At 32.9% G+C, this 16,679-nt stretch overlaps 1 protein-coding gene across 4 annotated transcripts in view; it reads right to left on the minus strand.

Annotated features, from left to right (window-relative positions):
• The window catches only part of UCHL3 (ubiquitin C-terminal hydrolase L3), a 53,448-nt gene that overhangs the window by 26,746 nt on the left and 10,023 nt on the right, over nucleotides 1–16,679 (minus strand). For 3 of the 4 annotated variants that reach the window (XM_079138939.1, XM_079138941.1, XM_079138940.1), the window contains 4 exons: nucleotides 14,718–14,846; nucleotides 10,157–10,313; nucleotides 9,706–9,791; nucleotides 8,089–8,136 (listed from right to left, as the gene is read on the minus strand). In XM_079138939.1, coding sequence (XP_078995065.1) covers nucleotides 8,089–8,136; nucleotides 9,706–9,791; nucleotides 10,157–10,313; nucleotides 14,718–14,846 — 420 coding nt within the window. Of the gene's footprint in view, nucleotides 1–8,088; nucleotides 8,137–9,705; nucleotides 9,792–10,156; nucleotides 10,370–14,717; nucleotides 14,847–16,679 lie in introns of those variants that run through there. The other variant, XM_079138942.1, reaches the window with a different exon arrangement.

Consider the following 16,679-nt stretch of genomic DNA (forward strand, 5'->3'; position numbering starts at 1 on the left):
AAAATAAATCCCTAAAAAAAGGGATATAACTATGTGAGTCTTTAAATTTATGGGTGTGCAAATCATTTTTGGCCTATTGGAACGATTTCTGCTATCTCTTTTTTTAATGCCAACATAATAAAGTAACTAAAACTATACTTCTGAGTAAGCTGAAGCCATACAAACTATTTACACAGTCAATAAAGATGAAACTCCATTTTTCCCTACTGACAGAGTGCACTGGATGGACCCAAAGTCAACAAACCCTAACAGGACTTTTCTGAAATTAACACACACACACACAGAGTTATCCTGTTTCCATGGATTCCATATCTGTGGATTCAAACAACTGAAGATCAAAAATATTCTTCAAAAAAATTACATCTATACTGAACATATATAGACTTATTTTTTTCATCATGTGTTTTATGCAAATGCTAAGCCATTTTACACGAAGGACTCGTATAAAATGAATAACCTGAGTAAAAGTTAAATAAACATTATAAAAAAGAAATTTAGTATCCATCTAGGTTCCTGAACCAGCCCCCACCCCTAAAAGGATTCTGAGGGACAACTGCATATGCGGTATCTTTAAGTTTACATGATTACATCTCTGAAGTCAGAAGTTAACCATTGCTTACCCAGTGACCAAACAAGCCTTCTTTTATAAGTCAGCAACACTAAAATAGATCACATATTCCACTGTAAATTAAATACAATTTTATTCATGTTTTCGATTCATCTCATAAATTTTTACTGAAGATATTTGGTGTCATTAAGCACACAAACATTTCTTTCTACCAAACAAGCAAAAATTAAAAAACAGAATTCAACACTGGCAATGGCGATTTATGTAGCTGTCATCTCCACTGGAATAAAGATCTTTGAAGACATAAACTATGTATGTTCAGCACCTAGCACAGTGCCTGGCATAGCAGGTGCTCAAATAGGTTGTTTAACTGATCAAGTTTAAAAAGATAATTTCACATTATGTAACAAAAAACTTAAAAATGCTTATCTCTTTGACCCAATTTCACCTAGAAGATCTTAAAGAAAGAACCTGGAATGCATACTTGAATTAACAAAGATATAAGAAGTTATATTTTTAAGTTGAAAAACTGTAAATAACCTAAACATCAAAAGTTAAGGAAATACACAATGGAATATTATTCAGTCATAAAGAAGAATAAAATTATGGCATTTGCAGGTAAATGGATGGAGCTGGAGAATATGCTAAGTGAAATCATCTAATCCCCAAAAACCAAAGGCTGAATGTTTTCTCTGATCAGTGGATGATTATACATAATGGGGGGTGGGGTAAAAGAAGAATGAAGGAACTTTGGATTACGTAGAGGGAAATGAGAAGGGGGAGGGGGATGGGGTATGAAAGATGGTGCAATGAGGCAGACATCATTACCCTATGTACATGTATGATTACATGAATGGTATGAATCTACATCATACACAACCACAGAAATGAAAAGTTGTATCCCATTTGTGTACAATGAATCAAAATGTAGTCTAAAAATAATATAAAAAGGAAATAAAAGCAAATTATGATTTACTCACATGAAAGTATACAGTCACAAAAATTGTTTATGAAAAGATTTTAAAGAAACAAGATAGGATCATGATAAAATGTTAAGAAAAATTACTTGCTTTCAAGTGTTTAAAATATTCTGTAAAAAGACTGGAATTGAATACTACAATTAAATGCTAAAATTATTTTTATATACTACCTAATACTGGCATGTTCATCTAAAAAAATAAAGAATAGTTCTTTCTGTTGACTTTTTAAAATAATAATTATTACTATAAATTTAAATGGAGGGTTCTACACAGACAAAAATCTTACTCTTTTTGTAAAAAGTTAGATAATAAATCATCAGATTTCTACTCATCTCTGGGCTGGCTAGATTAACAGAATAAATCACAAACTTCATAATAATTACTTTTAAATTTTTTCTTATTATTTGTCTGGAACCATGGATTGAATCCAGGGGTGCTACACTGAGATACATCCCCAGCCCTTTTTATTTTTTATTTTGAGAGGCTGGCTTTGAACTCACAATTCTCTTGCTTCAGCCTCCCAAGACACGAGATTATGGGCAGGTACCACCAAGCCCAGCACTTAGAATGATTACTTTTTAGATAAGCAACAATGAAGTGAAAGTGAATCTGAAGGCAAATAAAATATGCTTTGGGATTTTTCTTTCCTGTCTTACTTGATTTGCAGACTTTTTTCCATTATTGAATCATGGACATTTATTCACAACTTAAAAAATACTTCATTTTCTGGGCATTTATTTTGGTACCAGGGATTGAACTCAGGGCACTTAACCACTGAGCCACATCCCCAGTTCTTTTTATATTTCAGTTTGAGACAGGGTCTCACTTGCTTACAGCCTTGCTAAGTTGCTGACTTCAAACCTGTGATCCTCCTGCATCAGGGTCCTAAACCCCTAGGATTACAGGTATACACCATCACACCCAGCTTAAAACCCCTTCTATTATCAGAATCTTCTCTGAATACAAAAGATCTTTTAATCTGTTAGATAATTGAGAAGCCAAAATCATGTAAACTTGGAACCTCCTGTCAACCTATTACTCTACAGTCACTCTGAAAGGACTTAGTTGGAATGATTATATATTTTCACTTGTAAATTGCTTAACTGAGTATGCATATACACAATTACAGTAATTTTAAAATCAGTAATTATCTTTCCATTAAGACATTCAATTGTATAGAGTGCAGGGCCACAGAGTACCAAAACATACATGCAGATTGACATCATAATTGATGGAAAGCTTATATATTATCAATTTTCTAATAAAGCAGTTGTAATTCAAATCATGAAACCACTAAAGAGATGAAATTTGAGAGCAACTAAAAAGCTATCAATTTACTATTTCTCACCAATCTGTTTCCTGTCCCAAGATGGCATATAAAGATCACCTAAAGCTACTATAAAGCACTACAGAATCAGCTTGTTAAACTTTTATCAAGTTTGTTTGAAGGTAGGAATTAGGAACTAAGAGGGACAGAAACTGGAGTCTACAGTAAGAGTGCCTGAACTCAAATTCTGTTTCTATATTCAGCATGCATGTAGCCTTGAGCTAGTCATTAAACTTTTCTGTGCCTCAACTGCTTCATCTGTAAAAGGAGGATAATAGAAATACCTATACCTCATAAAGCTGTTATAGCAATTAAATGGCACATAACCTCAACCATCTCCCTAGCATTATTAAAGAGAAGCAAATCCAATAATACTCTTTATTCTCACTATCTAGAATAGGGTCCAAAATGGTGGTTGTGGCAAGTAAGGAAAAAAAGTTTCTCTTCCACTGATAAATTGAATTTCCTCATATCCTTTTTTTTTTTTTTTTTTTTTTAATCTTCCCAAGCTTACTGAAAGATAAAAGCAATACCTTTAAATAAAAGATAAGTGAGGTGGGACTTCTGTCCAAATTTCTGGATTACTAATGTCTGCCAGAAAATCATGGTGGGATGGTGTGACTGGGAAAAACTTGGTAGTTACTCTATGGCAGCATATCATGACTGATTTTCTGAAAAGGTTATTATATTTTGGTTGCTCAACTTACTGATTTCTCATTTCGTCTACAAAACTCAGCATGCAATGAGGCTCCTGCCTTCTTCCATGTAAACGTTCTGACAAAGTACCAATGATGTCAGCAAGGACTAGTTATACTTTTACTATTACACTATATTATCATTGGCTCCTCTCATATTATCCACTCCTGTAGGCCTGTAAGACCCAGGAATATACTGTTGCTTTACCACTATTATTCTCCTATAGTGTTCTCAAGGATCTAACTACTACTCAAACACAAACACAAAAGACTACAGATATGTCTCCTGAGTTTTAGACTCTTACACAGATGATTCTATAAACTAACCTTAAACTTAATATTCTGAAAACTAAACCTATCATCTCTGGTGGCTTTATGTTGCCTATAAAATCCAAGCTCTTCTTGTCTGCCTTCATTCTTGCCTGTCATTCAAATTTATTTTTCTCAATACCTAGTAAAATAAAATTAGCATCTGATATTTATTGAACATCCATTAAATCCTAGGCACTGTTCTAAACAATTTATATGATTAACTCACTAATCTTCACAGTAATTTCATAAGGTAGGGGATAGGTCTCTATTTCACACTGAAGAAACTATCTTGCCTAAACTAATAAGTGGTGAAGTTAGTATAAAAACTTATATCTCGTGCTCCTGCCATGAAATTTCCTATTGAAACCTATATACATTCATTATTGTCCTGGAGGCAGAAAGTAAACATGATAGACAAAGTCCACATCCTCATGGAATTTTATTCTAGTAAGTGAGCAGAATAAACAAAAGGAAGAAAACGTTTATTATATAGATTATTATAAAGGGCCAGGAAGAAAATAAACGGGATCTTATTATAGAAAATAAGAGAAGCAGATCTATTAACAGTGATGATGAAAAGTGACTTCCTTGAAAAATGACTTATGAGACCTGAAAGATGAGAAGGCACCAATTCTATAAAGAGGAGAAATATACCCAGTAGGCTATTGAGTTGTGAAAAAGCATAAAGATAGTAAAATAGGCTGAATTGTGTCTCCCCAAAATTCATGTGTTGATACCCTAATCACCAATGTGACTGTATTTGGGTTAAGTCAGATGGATGGGACTCTAATCCAATAGGACTAGAGTTCTTATAAGCAGATGAAGACTCCAGAGCCCCTGTCTATATGTCTATCTGTCTCTTTCTCTGACCCCCATACACAAAGGGAAAAGGCCATGAGGATGCATTGAGAAGGCACCTGCTCACAAGCCAGGAAAATACACCTCATTTAGAAGCCAATCTTGCTAGCATCTTGACCTTGGACTTTTAGGACCTAGAATTATGGAGGAAAACAAATTTCTGTTGTTTAGGTCACCTAGTGTTATTTTGTTAAGGGAGTCCAAGCAAACCAATACAGTTGGAAAAACCTAAGTGGTTTTTTAGTTGTAGATAGACACAATACCTTTATTTATTTATTTTTATGTGGTGCTGAGGATAGAACCCAGTGCCTCACATGTGCTACACAAAAGCTCTTCCACTGAGCCATAATCAAAGCTCAACCTAGTTGTTTTGTAGGAACTGACAAAAACCAGTATGCTGGAATGTAGAGCAATGGAGGTAATAATCAGAGACTCTCAAGCCCACAAACAATACCTCCTGGTATGGAGGCTTGAGGTGATGGATAAATGGACTTGAAAATATATGGTGTGAGTTTTTTTCCAGTGACTTGAAGTCACTAACACAGTTCCTGGAGGCCACTATAGTCTACTGTGGAATGTACAAAACAGTCTCACACAACAAATAAATGAACTATTAATAAAATGTTAACTGTGCCCTACTGAATGGAAAATAATGGCTAATAGGCATGCTACTTACTCAGGGGACTACAGAAAACCAAGATTTGCCCTTTTTGAGTGGTTCTTATACCACCAAACATAGTTCTGATCTAATCCTGGTAATTAAATACATACTAATACCTATGTGCAAGGAATGGTGTTGGATAATTTGGAGCATGTGCAAATGAATCAGACACTAATCCTAGGACTAAGAGTCAGAGTAGGAGAGATACGAAATGACATTTCATCAAACTAAGGTATTATCCATTTTAAGAGGCATCACTTTATGTACCACTGAGATGTTAATAACACCAAGTAAACTATGACATCAATTTTAAGATACAATTAACTCTTAAAATATGGAGGGAAAAATTATAGATAGATAGATAGATAGATAGATAGATAGATATAGATACAGGGGATTAAAGTCAGGGATGCTCTAAAACTGACCTATATCCCCAAGTCCTTTATATTTCTTATTTTGAAACAGGGTCTCACCCAGTTGCTGGGGCTGGCCTCGAATTGTGATCGTCCTGCCTCAGCCTCCTGTGCTATTTAGATTAAAGGCATATGCCACCATGCATGGCTTAATATATAAATCTGAAATAAATGAAAAGAATATGAAAATAAATAGCTAAAATGAAAAGAATTGGAAAAGTCACATAGGAACTCATAGAAAGGATAGAATACACTTGGGTCTGATAAGGAGGGAATGCTTCATGCAGTAGGTCATATTTAAGTCTATTTTAGAAAGACAAGTAAAAGATGGAGAGACAGAGATTGAGGGAAAGAATATTTTCAGAATGAGGAAAAATGCCAGCATTAAGGAATAGAAGTAACAGTAGTAATTTGCCACAGAGAAATATTTACAGAGATAAACTGTTAAAAAGCCAAAATGACTAGGAGTAGGGGAATCCTGAATGAAGCTAGGCTAAGGAGGTGGAAATTGGTGTAAGTTGGAGGAATCATTTTCAAACACTTTTTTTTAACCTAATACATTTTAGGGCAATAATATGCATTAAAATATTGATTCAGGTTATATTTTAGTAAAGATAATACAGTAGAACTGTACTTGAAAAAATGAGAATTAGAATAAAGACCAAGAATATGCATAAGGAACTGACCCTCCAAATAAGAAGTTAAGCACATCTATATTTGATTTGTTATAGTGGGAAAAAGATGTGGTGGAACTACTTTAACAGGAAAAATAATGGGATGAAAAAGTTCATGCTCAAATAAGAACAAGTGCATTCTAAAATATTAGTGGGTCATTCAGATGATGTCTAACAGATAATTCAAGATGGTAAAGAATGAAAAAGTTTGTCTAGAAAGAAATGTGACCATCATGCAAAAAAAGGTAAACCCATAATATAGACGAAGCTCTAAAAAGGCAGAAGAAGGTATTACAAATATAAATATTTTTGAGGTAAGCATGTATTAAAGCATTTAATTTATTACAAGTAGTTGTTTTCATATCTTACAATACTCTCATATTGATCCTCTTCCTTGCTAATTTTAACACTAAATTTGCAACCCAAACATGCATAGTATTATAAAAAGCAATACAAAACACAAAGCATTCTGGGCTGGGGTTATGGCCCAGTGGTAGGGTGCTTGTCTGGCATGTGTGAAGCCCTGGGTTCAATCCTCAGCACCATATATAAATAAATAAAATAAAGGTCTATTGACAACTAATAAAATATTTTAAAAAATCATTTCATTAATTTTCAACCTGCTACTTATGTGTGTGTGCATTTATAAGATTAGTTAAAAACAATAATCCACACCTATGAAAGCAGCTAAGAGCAACCAAGAAGGTACACTGTAACCGTAGGGAGAATTAATGGTTCATTTTCTAAGCAGTTTTAGCATGAAGAGTTACCCAGGTTGATCTAAGAATAATTGTAGTTAGATCATATTATCAAACTATCTTCTTAAAAATTTTGTTTTGAAAACAGTATGTTTAAAATCAATATTCTTAAATTAGGTGATTTTTCAAGTATTTTTAAAGCATAAAGGCAGTGCCATCCTGTAGACACAAAAAAGTATGGTCTCAAGTCACACATGGAATAAGAAAGAAGAAAAAATCTAAAATTCTCTGGTGTTAAAACTTAAGTATGCTACAAACACACCAAGGGGCTTTAATTAAATTCTATTCATTTTGACTAAAATATTTTCTAACTTCCCTCAAGAGTGGTAGAGTACGAGCTGAAGGAAAGGAAATAAAGAAGAAAAAGGAAGGAAAAAGTAACTCAGCAGAGTTAGCTAACAGTGTATAGATGGTGAATACCATCTCAGTGCCCCAGAACAGATTCAGTGAACAAAGAAAAGGAAGGATATGGGTCCAATAGGAGCAAACATGACAGAGACTGTTGAATATCATACAGCCTGTCTAACTGCGCAGGTATTTTTTTCAAAATATTTAGATGTCAAAGGAATCTGATAAGAAGCAGATCATCTGTCAGCCAAAGCAAACAGCACAGTCTATATTCTGTCTAAATGTTTAGATGAACTGAGAAGACAGATATCGAAGTATCATGTTAACAGCTTGTCAAAACATTTCTTGTGTAGCTACTATATGACTGTTTTTGCATAAGCAAATTTTCTCAAAGGAAAAAAAAATCAAGTAACTTTTAAAAACTACATGTTGTACAATAACACTGAGATTAAATTTACACACAGCAAGAAAATTTTTTTAAAAATGTGAAATACCTCAGTCTGACCTTCATGGGCACTGGTCTCATGAGTAACTCGAATAGCCTGTAATAAGAATATAAGGTATTTATAGAAACAAATGACTGTATCCAATTTTTTAAATGAAAACAACAAGCCAAAGGTTAACACTGAAAGTCTTGTAAAAAAACAACAAAGCTAAATTTTAACATCTAAAGTCTTATAAAGAAACAACAAATTGGAGGAAATTTAGGTAGTAAATTTCCTAAATTTAGTACTAGATATTTCAGAATGATAACTGAGGAATCAAATGAACTACTGTACTTTTTACCCACAGATCTCTGAAGACTTAGGAAATGAAATGTATGATTCTCTATAATTTCCTCAGCATAAGCAGGAGTCATTGAAGTTATTTGTTGGAATACTTAACACTTTATTCACTTAAGATGAGAATAAAGTGAGCATCTCATAGATGGAAACTGAAGATAATCTGTTTCACCAAGGTCCATGCTCCTGTGCAGCTCTGGCTGTACATGCTTAAACATGCATTTTCAGTCGGCCATTTAGAAATGTGAAGCAAAAAGCATGCATTTATCAGAAGCCAGAGAATTCGGTTCCCTGACCTTAAAAAAAAATGCTCTTATAATACCTACAATTAACAAAGATGCAGAGAAATGGGTACAATAGTAAACTGTAAGCGAAAGTACAATCTCTATGAATGGCAATTTGGCAACAAGTATCAAAGCCTTAAAAATATGCAAACTGGTTGATCCAGCAATTTCTCTTCCAGGTATTTATATATTTACATATAAGTGTACATTATTATATATAATTAAGGATATCTGCAAAGATTTAGCTATAATGATGTACCTTATAGTATTTTTTTAGATAGTGAAAAGGAACTCGAGAACTATGATGTCAGTACCAGCTTTTTTAACTGGTTAAAAAAATGCTATATAATGGAAAACTATGCAGCCATTAAATGATAATGCCAAATATATATTTACTGATATGTAGTACATTTGTGATAAGTTAAAAATGGAAGTTACAGAACAGTATTACAGTGTGATCAAGTTTTTAAAAAAATATTGTATATATACATATATGGTCCCTATATAAAATAACAATGGTAGCTATCTTTCATTGATGGGATTACTGGTAACTTTCATGTTATTCATTTATTTTTATATTTTTATTTTTGTTACTGGGGACTGACTCCAAGGGTGCTTTCTATAAAATGATACAATTGTTTAAACTAGATTATATGGCCTGGCTATTATAAAAAAAAAAAAAAATGGACCTTGTTTTTTCCTTTCATGTTCAGTCTTGTTCCAAATTCTCAGTGAAAGACACATAGGATATCGCCAAGCATGTATTTATAATAATTAGGAAAAGGTAAGGAATATTCAATCTTAAAATGTTTTATTAATTTGCAGACTCCATGTATTTGCTTACTGAAGTCTAGACACAGAAGTGGCAATTTAACAACATTTATGAATATTTCAGTTACCTGAAATGTACAAAAAGACTTTATTAACTGATATGATAAAATTAATAATTTCTCATAACTGGTTTCAAGACAAATCCCCCAACAGAATCTATGATCCCACAAAACTCTGCCCATATATGAGATCAAAACAGAAAGAAGGTACTGACGTCATAGTTCTCGAGGTATCTGGCTCGTTCTTCAGGGCTCATGGATACTGACTCTTCCAGGAATTTTTTCAAGGTTGATCCAGATTCTGAGAATATCAAAAAAGGTAAAATTGAAAATGTCTAACATTACAAAGAGACTGGTAAATAAAGATAATAGAAATTTGCTATTATTCAGGTAAAATTCTTTCCCTGATAAGTTAGGAATATAAGAATCTTGGGATAAATGATAGGGTTTAAGTCATAAGTTCATTTGCTAAGCCTCAATCAATAAAATAAAGGAATGGAAAGGATTGATATTTCTTCTAACACTATTATAAATTCCCATTACAAAAGAAAGAAGGAAAATGCTTTATTCTACAGTTTTAAAAAACAGAATTAGAGCACCCTCTACTGCTCAGTGAAATTAACATATCTTAAAGGAGAAAAACAGCAGTAATGAGAGAGTATTTACCAAAGTGCATCTTGTCTTTATTGTTCGCAATAGCATGGATCAGTCCAATTGTTCCACAGGCATTGCTGATTGTTTGCTTCATAAAATATACTGATGATGTAACATCCTGTCCCTGAGATTTTATTTTTTCCTCCTCTTCTGTTCTGAATACTTCATACTATTTCAAAAAAGGTCAATAATGTTCACGTGAGAAACAACACATTAAGAAGGACTCTATAAAGAAAAAATACAAATGATGAAATTTATTTTAAAAGAGAAAGGGGCTAATACAGTGGTTGCACACCTGTAATCCTAGCTACTTAGGAGGCTGAGGCAGGACTGCAAGTTCAAAGCCAGCCTCAGCAACATAACAAGGACCTAAGCAACTTAGCAAGATCCTGTCTCTAAATCAAAAATTTAAAAAGGGCTGGGGATGTGACTCAGTGGTAAAGCACCTTGGGTTCAATCTCTGGTACCAAAAGAATAAAGTAAAATAAAATAAAATAAAGAAAAGAAAAGCTTTACAGTAAAAGAATTAATTTATCATCTACCAGCCTGACAAAAGATTGAGTAATAATACACAGATAATACCACCCAGTAATGGAAGAATATGGGGAAAAAGGCATTCTCATACACCAATATTAGAAGACATTTGTACAACCATGCTTGAGGATTAAGCATCCACACCCTCCAACAAGCAATTTCCTTTTTATAAGTTTGATTTAAGACATAATCTTTCAAATGTACAATTAGGGCTGGGGATGTAGCTCAATGGTAAGATGCCTGCCTAGCATGTGCAAAGTCCTAGGTTGGATCCCTAGATCCACAAAATAAAAATATATATTTGTGTATAACTTTAGGATATTTCTGTACAATTATATATAGTATTTTAAGAACATAAAGTAGAAAAATTCTAAATATTCATTAGAGGAGATTTGGTTAATATATTATTAAACATCTTAAGAGAATACTATAAAGCATTTTACGATGAATAAAGTATAGATTTACATATTTTGATCAGAAATCTATCCATGATTATAATGTTACCAGTCAATATATTAATATGATTTCCATTAATGTTTTTAAAATATTTACTTTATATGTGCATTAAAAAGCCTGAAAGGTCTGTAAAACTTAAGAGGTTATCCTTGGGCCAAGATATTTCAGAAAGACTTCACCTTCTAATTTTTACATTTTTTATTGTTCATCACCAGCAAAACCATATTCCCATTTTGAAAAATCAAACTATATTAATAATCATACACTATTCATAACTTACATTCCCAGAGAGCTACAATAACAGGTTATCAAAGCAATCTGACATAACAAATATCAAAAGTGTGGGCACTACAGCTTATGGTACCTGGGCCCATAACCTGGCTCAGCCATTATTTGCTGTGTGATTTCAGCAAATTACCTAATGTCTCTGAATCTCATTTTCCTGATTGCAAAAAGAGGTTAAAAATAACAAAGAGAGTAAAAAATGGAAGAGGAGAAGAGAAAGGTAAAGAGTAGAAAGATGGCTTTATTGTTTGTTTATTGTTTCTATAATTTTCAGATTTCAATAAGGTGGGAGTCAGCAAATTATAAAAAACAAGCTAAATCTGCCTACTGCCTGTTCCATGGCTATTTTCAAGGCAAAGCTGAAGAGGTGGAACTGAGATTCTAAAGCTTACAAAACCAAGAATAATTACTATCTGGTCCTTTACAGAAAAACTTTGATGATCCCTGCAATAAAGGACACAAATGGTGTCTACAGAAAACCAAGAATTTAAAAACTGGCTCTAATGACAATTGTATCTATGCTTTAAAAAAAATTAATTTCACAAATGGACTTTTAAATAAAAAAACTTAAGCTACATTTTCAAAATAAGTCAACATTAATTACCTGATATGAAATGAATTGACGAAAACTGTGGAAAGGTTCAGTATATTAAGGTCTTACTACCAAAATGTTTATACAGTTCTACAGTTTAGTTTGTTGCTTAATAATGCTCTTTGTGGACAAAACAAAATAAGATTTGATAATTTCTAAAGATTTAATGTTTAGAAAAAATCCTAAAAATGACAAAAAGTACAGAAAAAAGAAAAAAGTTATCACAGACCAAAGGAAAAAGAATACAAAGGGAAAAGGAGCAAGAGAATAAGTACCACAGAGAAAAATTTATGACTTCTTTAACTATGATTCAGTGACTGGTAAACAGTATTATAAAGAACATATTCAAACACCATCACTGACTTTATTTAAAGGGTAAGAAATATTCATGACAATTCCTTTGCTATTAGGATGCTTTAGTTATTTGCAACTCCATACTTGATTTCTAACTACAACTTAGAAAATTGAAATGCTTTGTATCTCCTTAAACATGCACTAGTTAGCCTCTAAATAACCTTGTGATATGTTGCTTATTAGTTGAAACAGAGATCTACAAAATTTTAAGAGGCATCAAAGATAGGCACAGAGGCTCAGGTCTGTAATTCCAGCACCTCCAGAGATTGAGGTAGGAGGATTACAAGTTCAAGGCCAGCTTTACCAATTTAGTGAGACTTAGCAATTTAGCAAGATGCTGTCTCAAAATAAAAAACCAAAAAGGACGACTGGGGTTATAGCTCAATGGCAAAGCACTCTTGGTTTCAATTCCTATTAAAAAAAAAAAGAGGCATCAAAAAGCAGCAGCAAATGCAACATATATTCTCTATGTCAGTATAAATATATATATATGTAAATAAAGTACACTCATATACTTATTTATATAAATGACTTCCTTCTTATATACTTTAGAATAAGGGACTATTTTTCAGTTTTGATAACCCACTAAAGTAAGAACTCCCATTGATAAGGATAATATACTTTTTAAATGATGATTCAACCAAAGAAGATCAACTCTTATTTTTTTAAATAATTGTTTTATTTATTTATTTTATGCAGTACTAAAGATTGAACTCAGTGCCTTAAATATGCTAGGCAAGCACTCTGCCCAGCTATAAATTTTGCTTATTTTTTACCAAAAGAGTAGGTAATAAAAATCACTGGTATGAGAAATTTCTAATTAGACAATAAACTCATTTTGAGCTCATTTCGTATCAACTAAGGAAGACTAATTTAAGCATCTGATTTTTTTTTTCCAACTTTTTATTATTCTTTACAATTGGGCTCCTGGGATAGTTATCTATTGACTTATTTTAATAATCAAAAAAGGAGAAAAATCACATTGGACTAAAAGCAAAAAGTCAGAGTTTGGTCTAATACTAGATAATTATTAAGAAATTCTTAACTCTAAATTTCTATGAGTATTACAAATAACAAATATGAACAAATAGCATTTCTTTTATTAAATAATTTGTTTTGTAAAATGTTTATGCAGAAAAATTTTATTCAATGTTTATCTCAAACTGAGGCTAATTAGTTATGGCACAAAGAAAATGATTCAGGAATTCTAGGATCGAATAAAGTTTAGTTCTTAATTTCTGTGAGATTTGGCTCCATTTGCTTCTGAGAACAAGACTCTTTAAACATACACATGCCAAATCATTAACATCTCGTTTCCCCTACATTTTCCCAAATATTTATATCTTCATTTTTTTTTTACAACTACAAAGTTGATCCTATTTTTTCTAAGTTTAAAAATAAATATCAGAAGGATACAGACTCAAAAACTATTTTAAGATGCACTTTAAAGTTTTAACTTCACTTATATAAATACCTGCACACAGAGACATGACATTATTCTAGGAAGATTGAAATATAGAGACTTGAATTTCAATACAAATATCTAAGAATATCTGTTTATAATCCCCAACACATCTTAAATCTGTCTGCCAATTAAGCTGCATTTAACCTTATCAATGCCCTCCCAAATAAAGTTTACTTTTAAAATAAAGTAGAACATGTCATCAGTTTCCCCTACCACCTTTAAAAGAAACAAAGGTTTCTTCTTTAACATATGTTGAAAAAATTATGTACTTTATATATCAAAAACTTGAAGATACTCTATTCATCTACTGTTTAACACAGATTTCAAATACTTACAATTTCTAAAGTACATATATCAAAATATGATTAAATATCACATCAAAACACAGTTGAGCTGGGCACAGAGGCATATACCTGTAATCCCAGTACTTGAGAGGCTGAGACAGAAGAATCACAAGTTTGAAGCCAACCTGGGCACTTGAGTGCAATCTCAAAATAAAAAATTTAAAAAAGGGATTTAGCTTGGTGGTATAGTGCTTTCCTAACATTCCTGAGGCCCTAGGTTTGATTTCAAGCACTGAAAAAAAAAAAAAAAAAGATTTCTTCACTGTCTAGATAGACTGACTCTATGCAAGAAGGGCCACACTTGTTAAAGACTTTCATCAATTAAAAAAAACCCTTTTATTTAGTTTTTAAAAATATTTTTAGTTGTAGATGGACACGATGCCTTTATTTTATTCACTTATTTTTATGTGGTGCTGAGGATCGAACCCAGTGCCTCACACAGGCTAGGCAAGCTCCTCTACAACTTACAATCCCGAACCCTAAAAAAACCCTTTATATCTTTATATGATGTATCATAAACTCAGTATGTTATTTAACAAATACCTTTTCTGTAATAGGAAAGAGAAGTAACACTGCACAGACTGGTCTTGGTACCATGCTAAGGAGTTCAGGATCCATTCCGTATACATCAACAAATTGCCAGTTAGGATGTAGACCTAATTGTTTGAGAAACTGGTAAAAGAGAGGAGAAAAAAACAATCAAACAAACATTAAAATGTTAAGTGGTAAAAGAGTAGAGTGTTAACAGGGAAATGAGACGATTAACAAGTACGTATTTTATATCAAATATATAAAAGGGAATGTAATACAAACATTAGTGATGCCCAATAAGAATGTGGTAAAGCAGCATATATCAAAATACCAAATTTACATCTCAAATACTTGTAGTCTCTACTTGTCACTTATACCATATCAAATGTGGGGGGAAAAGAAGTGCAGTAAATCATTCTTTCCATCAATAGAGTGGGATGAGACAGCATTTTATTTATCACATAACAAACATTTAAAATTCATAGCATATGAAACAAACTTCTTTTCAAAATCTATTATTTTGGGATTGAATATAATAAGCCAGGTCTTAACCAACTACATACAAGTTGGCTTGACTGACATATTAAACTCATTTTTGGTGCCTGATTATTGTTCCTCCAGTACTGGGGATTGAACCTAAGTGCGCTCTACTACCGAATACATCTCTAGCCCTTATTTTTTCTTTGGAAACAGGGTCTTGCTAATTTGCTGAGGCTGACATTAAACTTCTGATCCTCCTTCCTTAGCCTCCCAAATTGCTAGGATTACAAGCAAATGCCACCACACTAGGCTCTAGACAAGTTTAATAAATCAGGCAGTCAATTGAAAAAACCTCTCCAGGCATGAAGAAATAGTCTATAGAATGGGAGAAAACTTTGCCAGCTGCTCCTTTGACAGGGAATTGATAATCAGAATACATGAAGAACTAAAAAAACTTACCACCAAAAACCAGACAACCCAATCAATAAAAAGGCAAGAGAACTAAACAGATATTTCCCCAAAAAAGAAACACAAACAGCCAACAAATATATGAAAAAACTTCAACATCTCTAGCAATTAGAGATATGCAAATCAAAACTACACTAATATTTCACCTCCAGTCAGAATGACAATTATCAAGAACACAAATAATAATAAATGCTGGCATGATGTGGGGGAAAAGTGCACTTGTACATTTTTGGTGGGACTACAAATTAGTACAACCACTCTAGAAAACAGTATGGAGATTCCTCAAAAAACTAGGTATGGAACCATCACATGACCCAACTGTTCCACTCCTTGATATGTATGCAAAAGAACCAAAATTAGCATACTATAGTGATACAGCCACTTCAATGTTCATAGAAGCACAATTCGCAACAACCAGATTATGTGATCAGTCCAGATGTGTCATATAAACACAATGGAGTTTTTACTCAGTCACAAAGAATAATGAAATTATGGCATTTGCCAATAAATGGAGATGGAGAACGTCATGCCAAGTGAAATAAGCCAGACTCAGAAAATCAAGGTTTGAATGTTCCCTCTCATGTGCGGCAGTTAGAACAAAATAAGAGAAAGATGATGGCAGGTGGGAGGGGGCAGGGGATTGGATATCATAAACATACAGGTTTGATCAGTGGAGAAGAATAAGGAGATCAAGAAAGAGGGAGGAGGAAGGGGGAAGGGGAAGAAATACGGGATTAATAACAGAATCACATTATATGCTTCTATAAATATACCACAGGGATATACCTTTATGTAGAAAATACCAAACAAAAATAAATCAAGGAAGTTCAGGTAGAGTAGAGGAAGGGAGAACAGGCAGAGGAAGCTGGGAAAGAAAGAGAGGGAAACGGGGACTGAAATAAAATTCCACGTATGTATGATTTTGTCAAAATGAACCCAGCTACTATGTATAACTATAATGATTTAATAAAAAAAAAATTAAGAACCTCTCCTGGCAGAATATGCTCAACATCTATTATGTTCATA

This window comes from Sciurus vulgaris, assembly GCF_902686455.1.
Source record: "Sciurus vulgaris genome assembly, chromosome: 4".
Classification (NCBI taxonomy): Eukaryota; Metazoa; Chordata; class Mammalia; order Rodentia; family Sciuridae; genus Sciurus; species Sciurus vulgaris.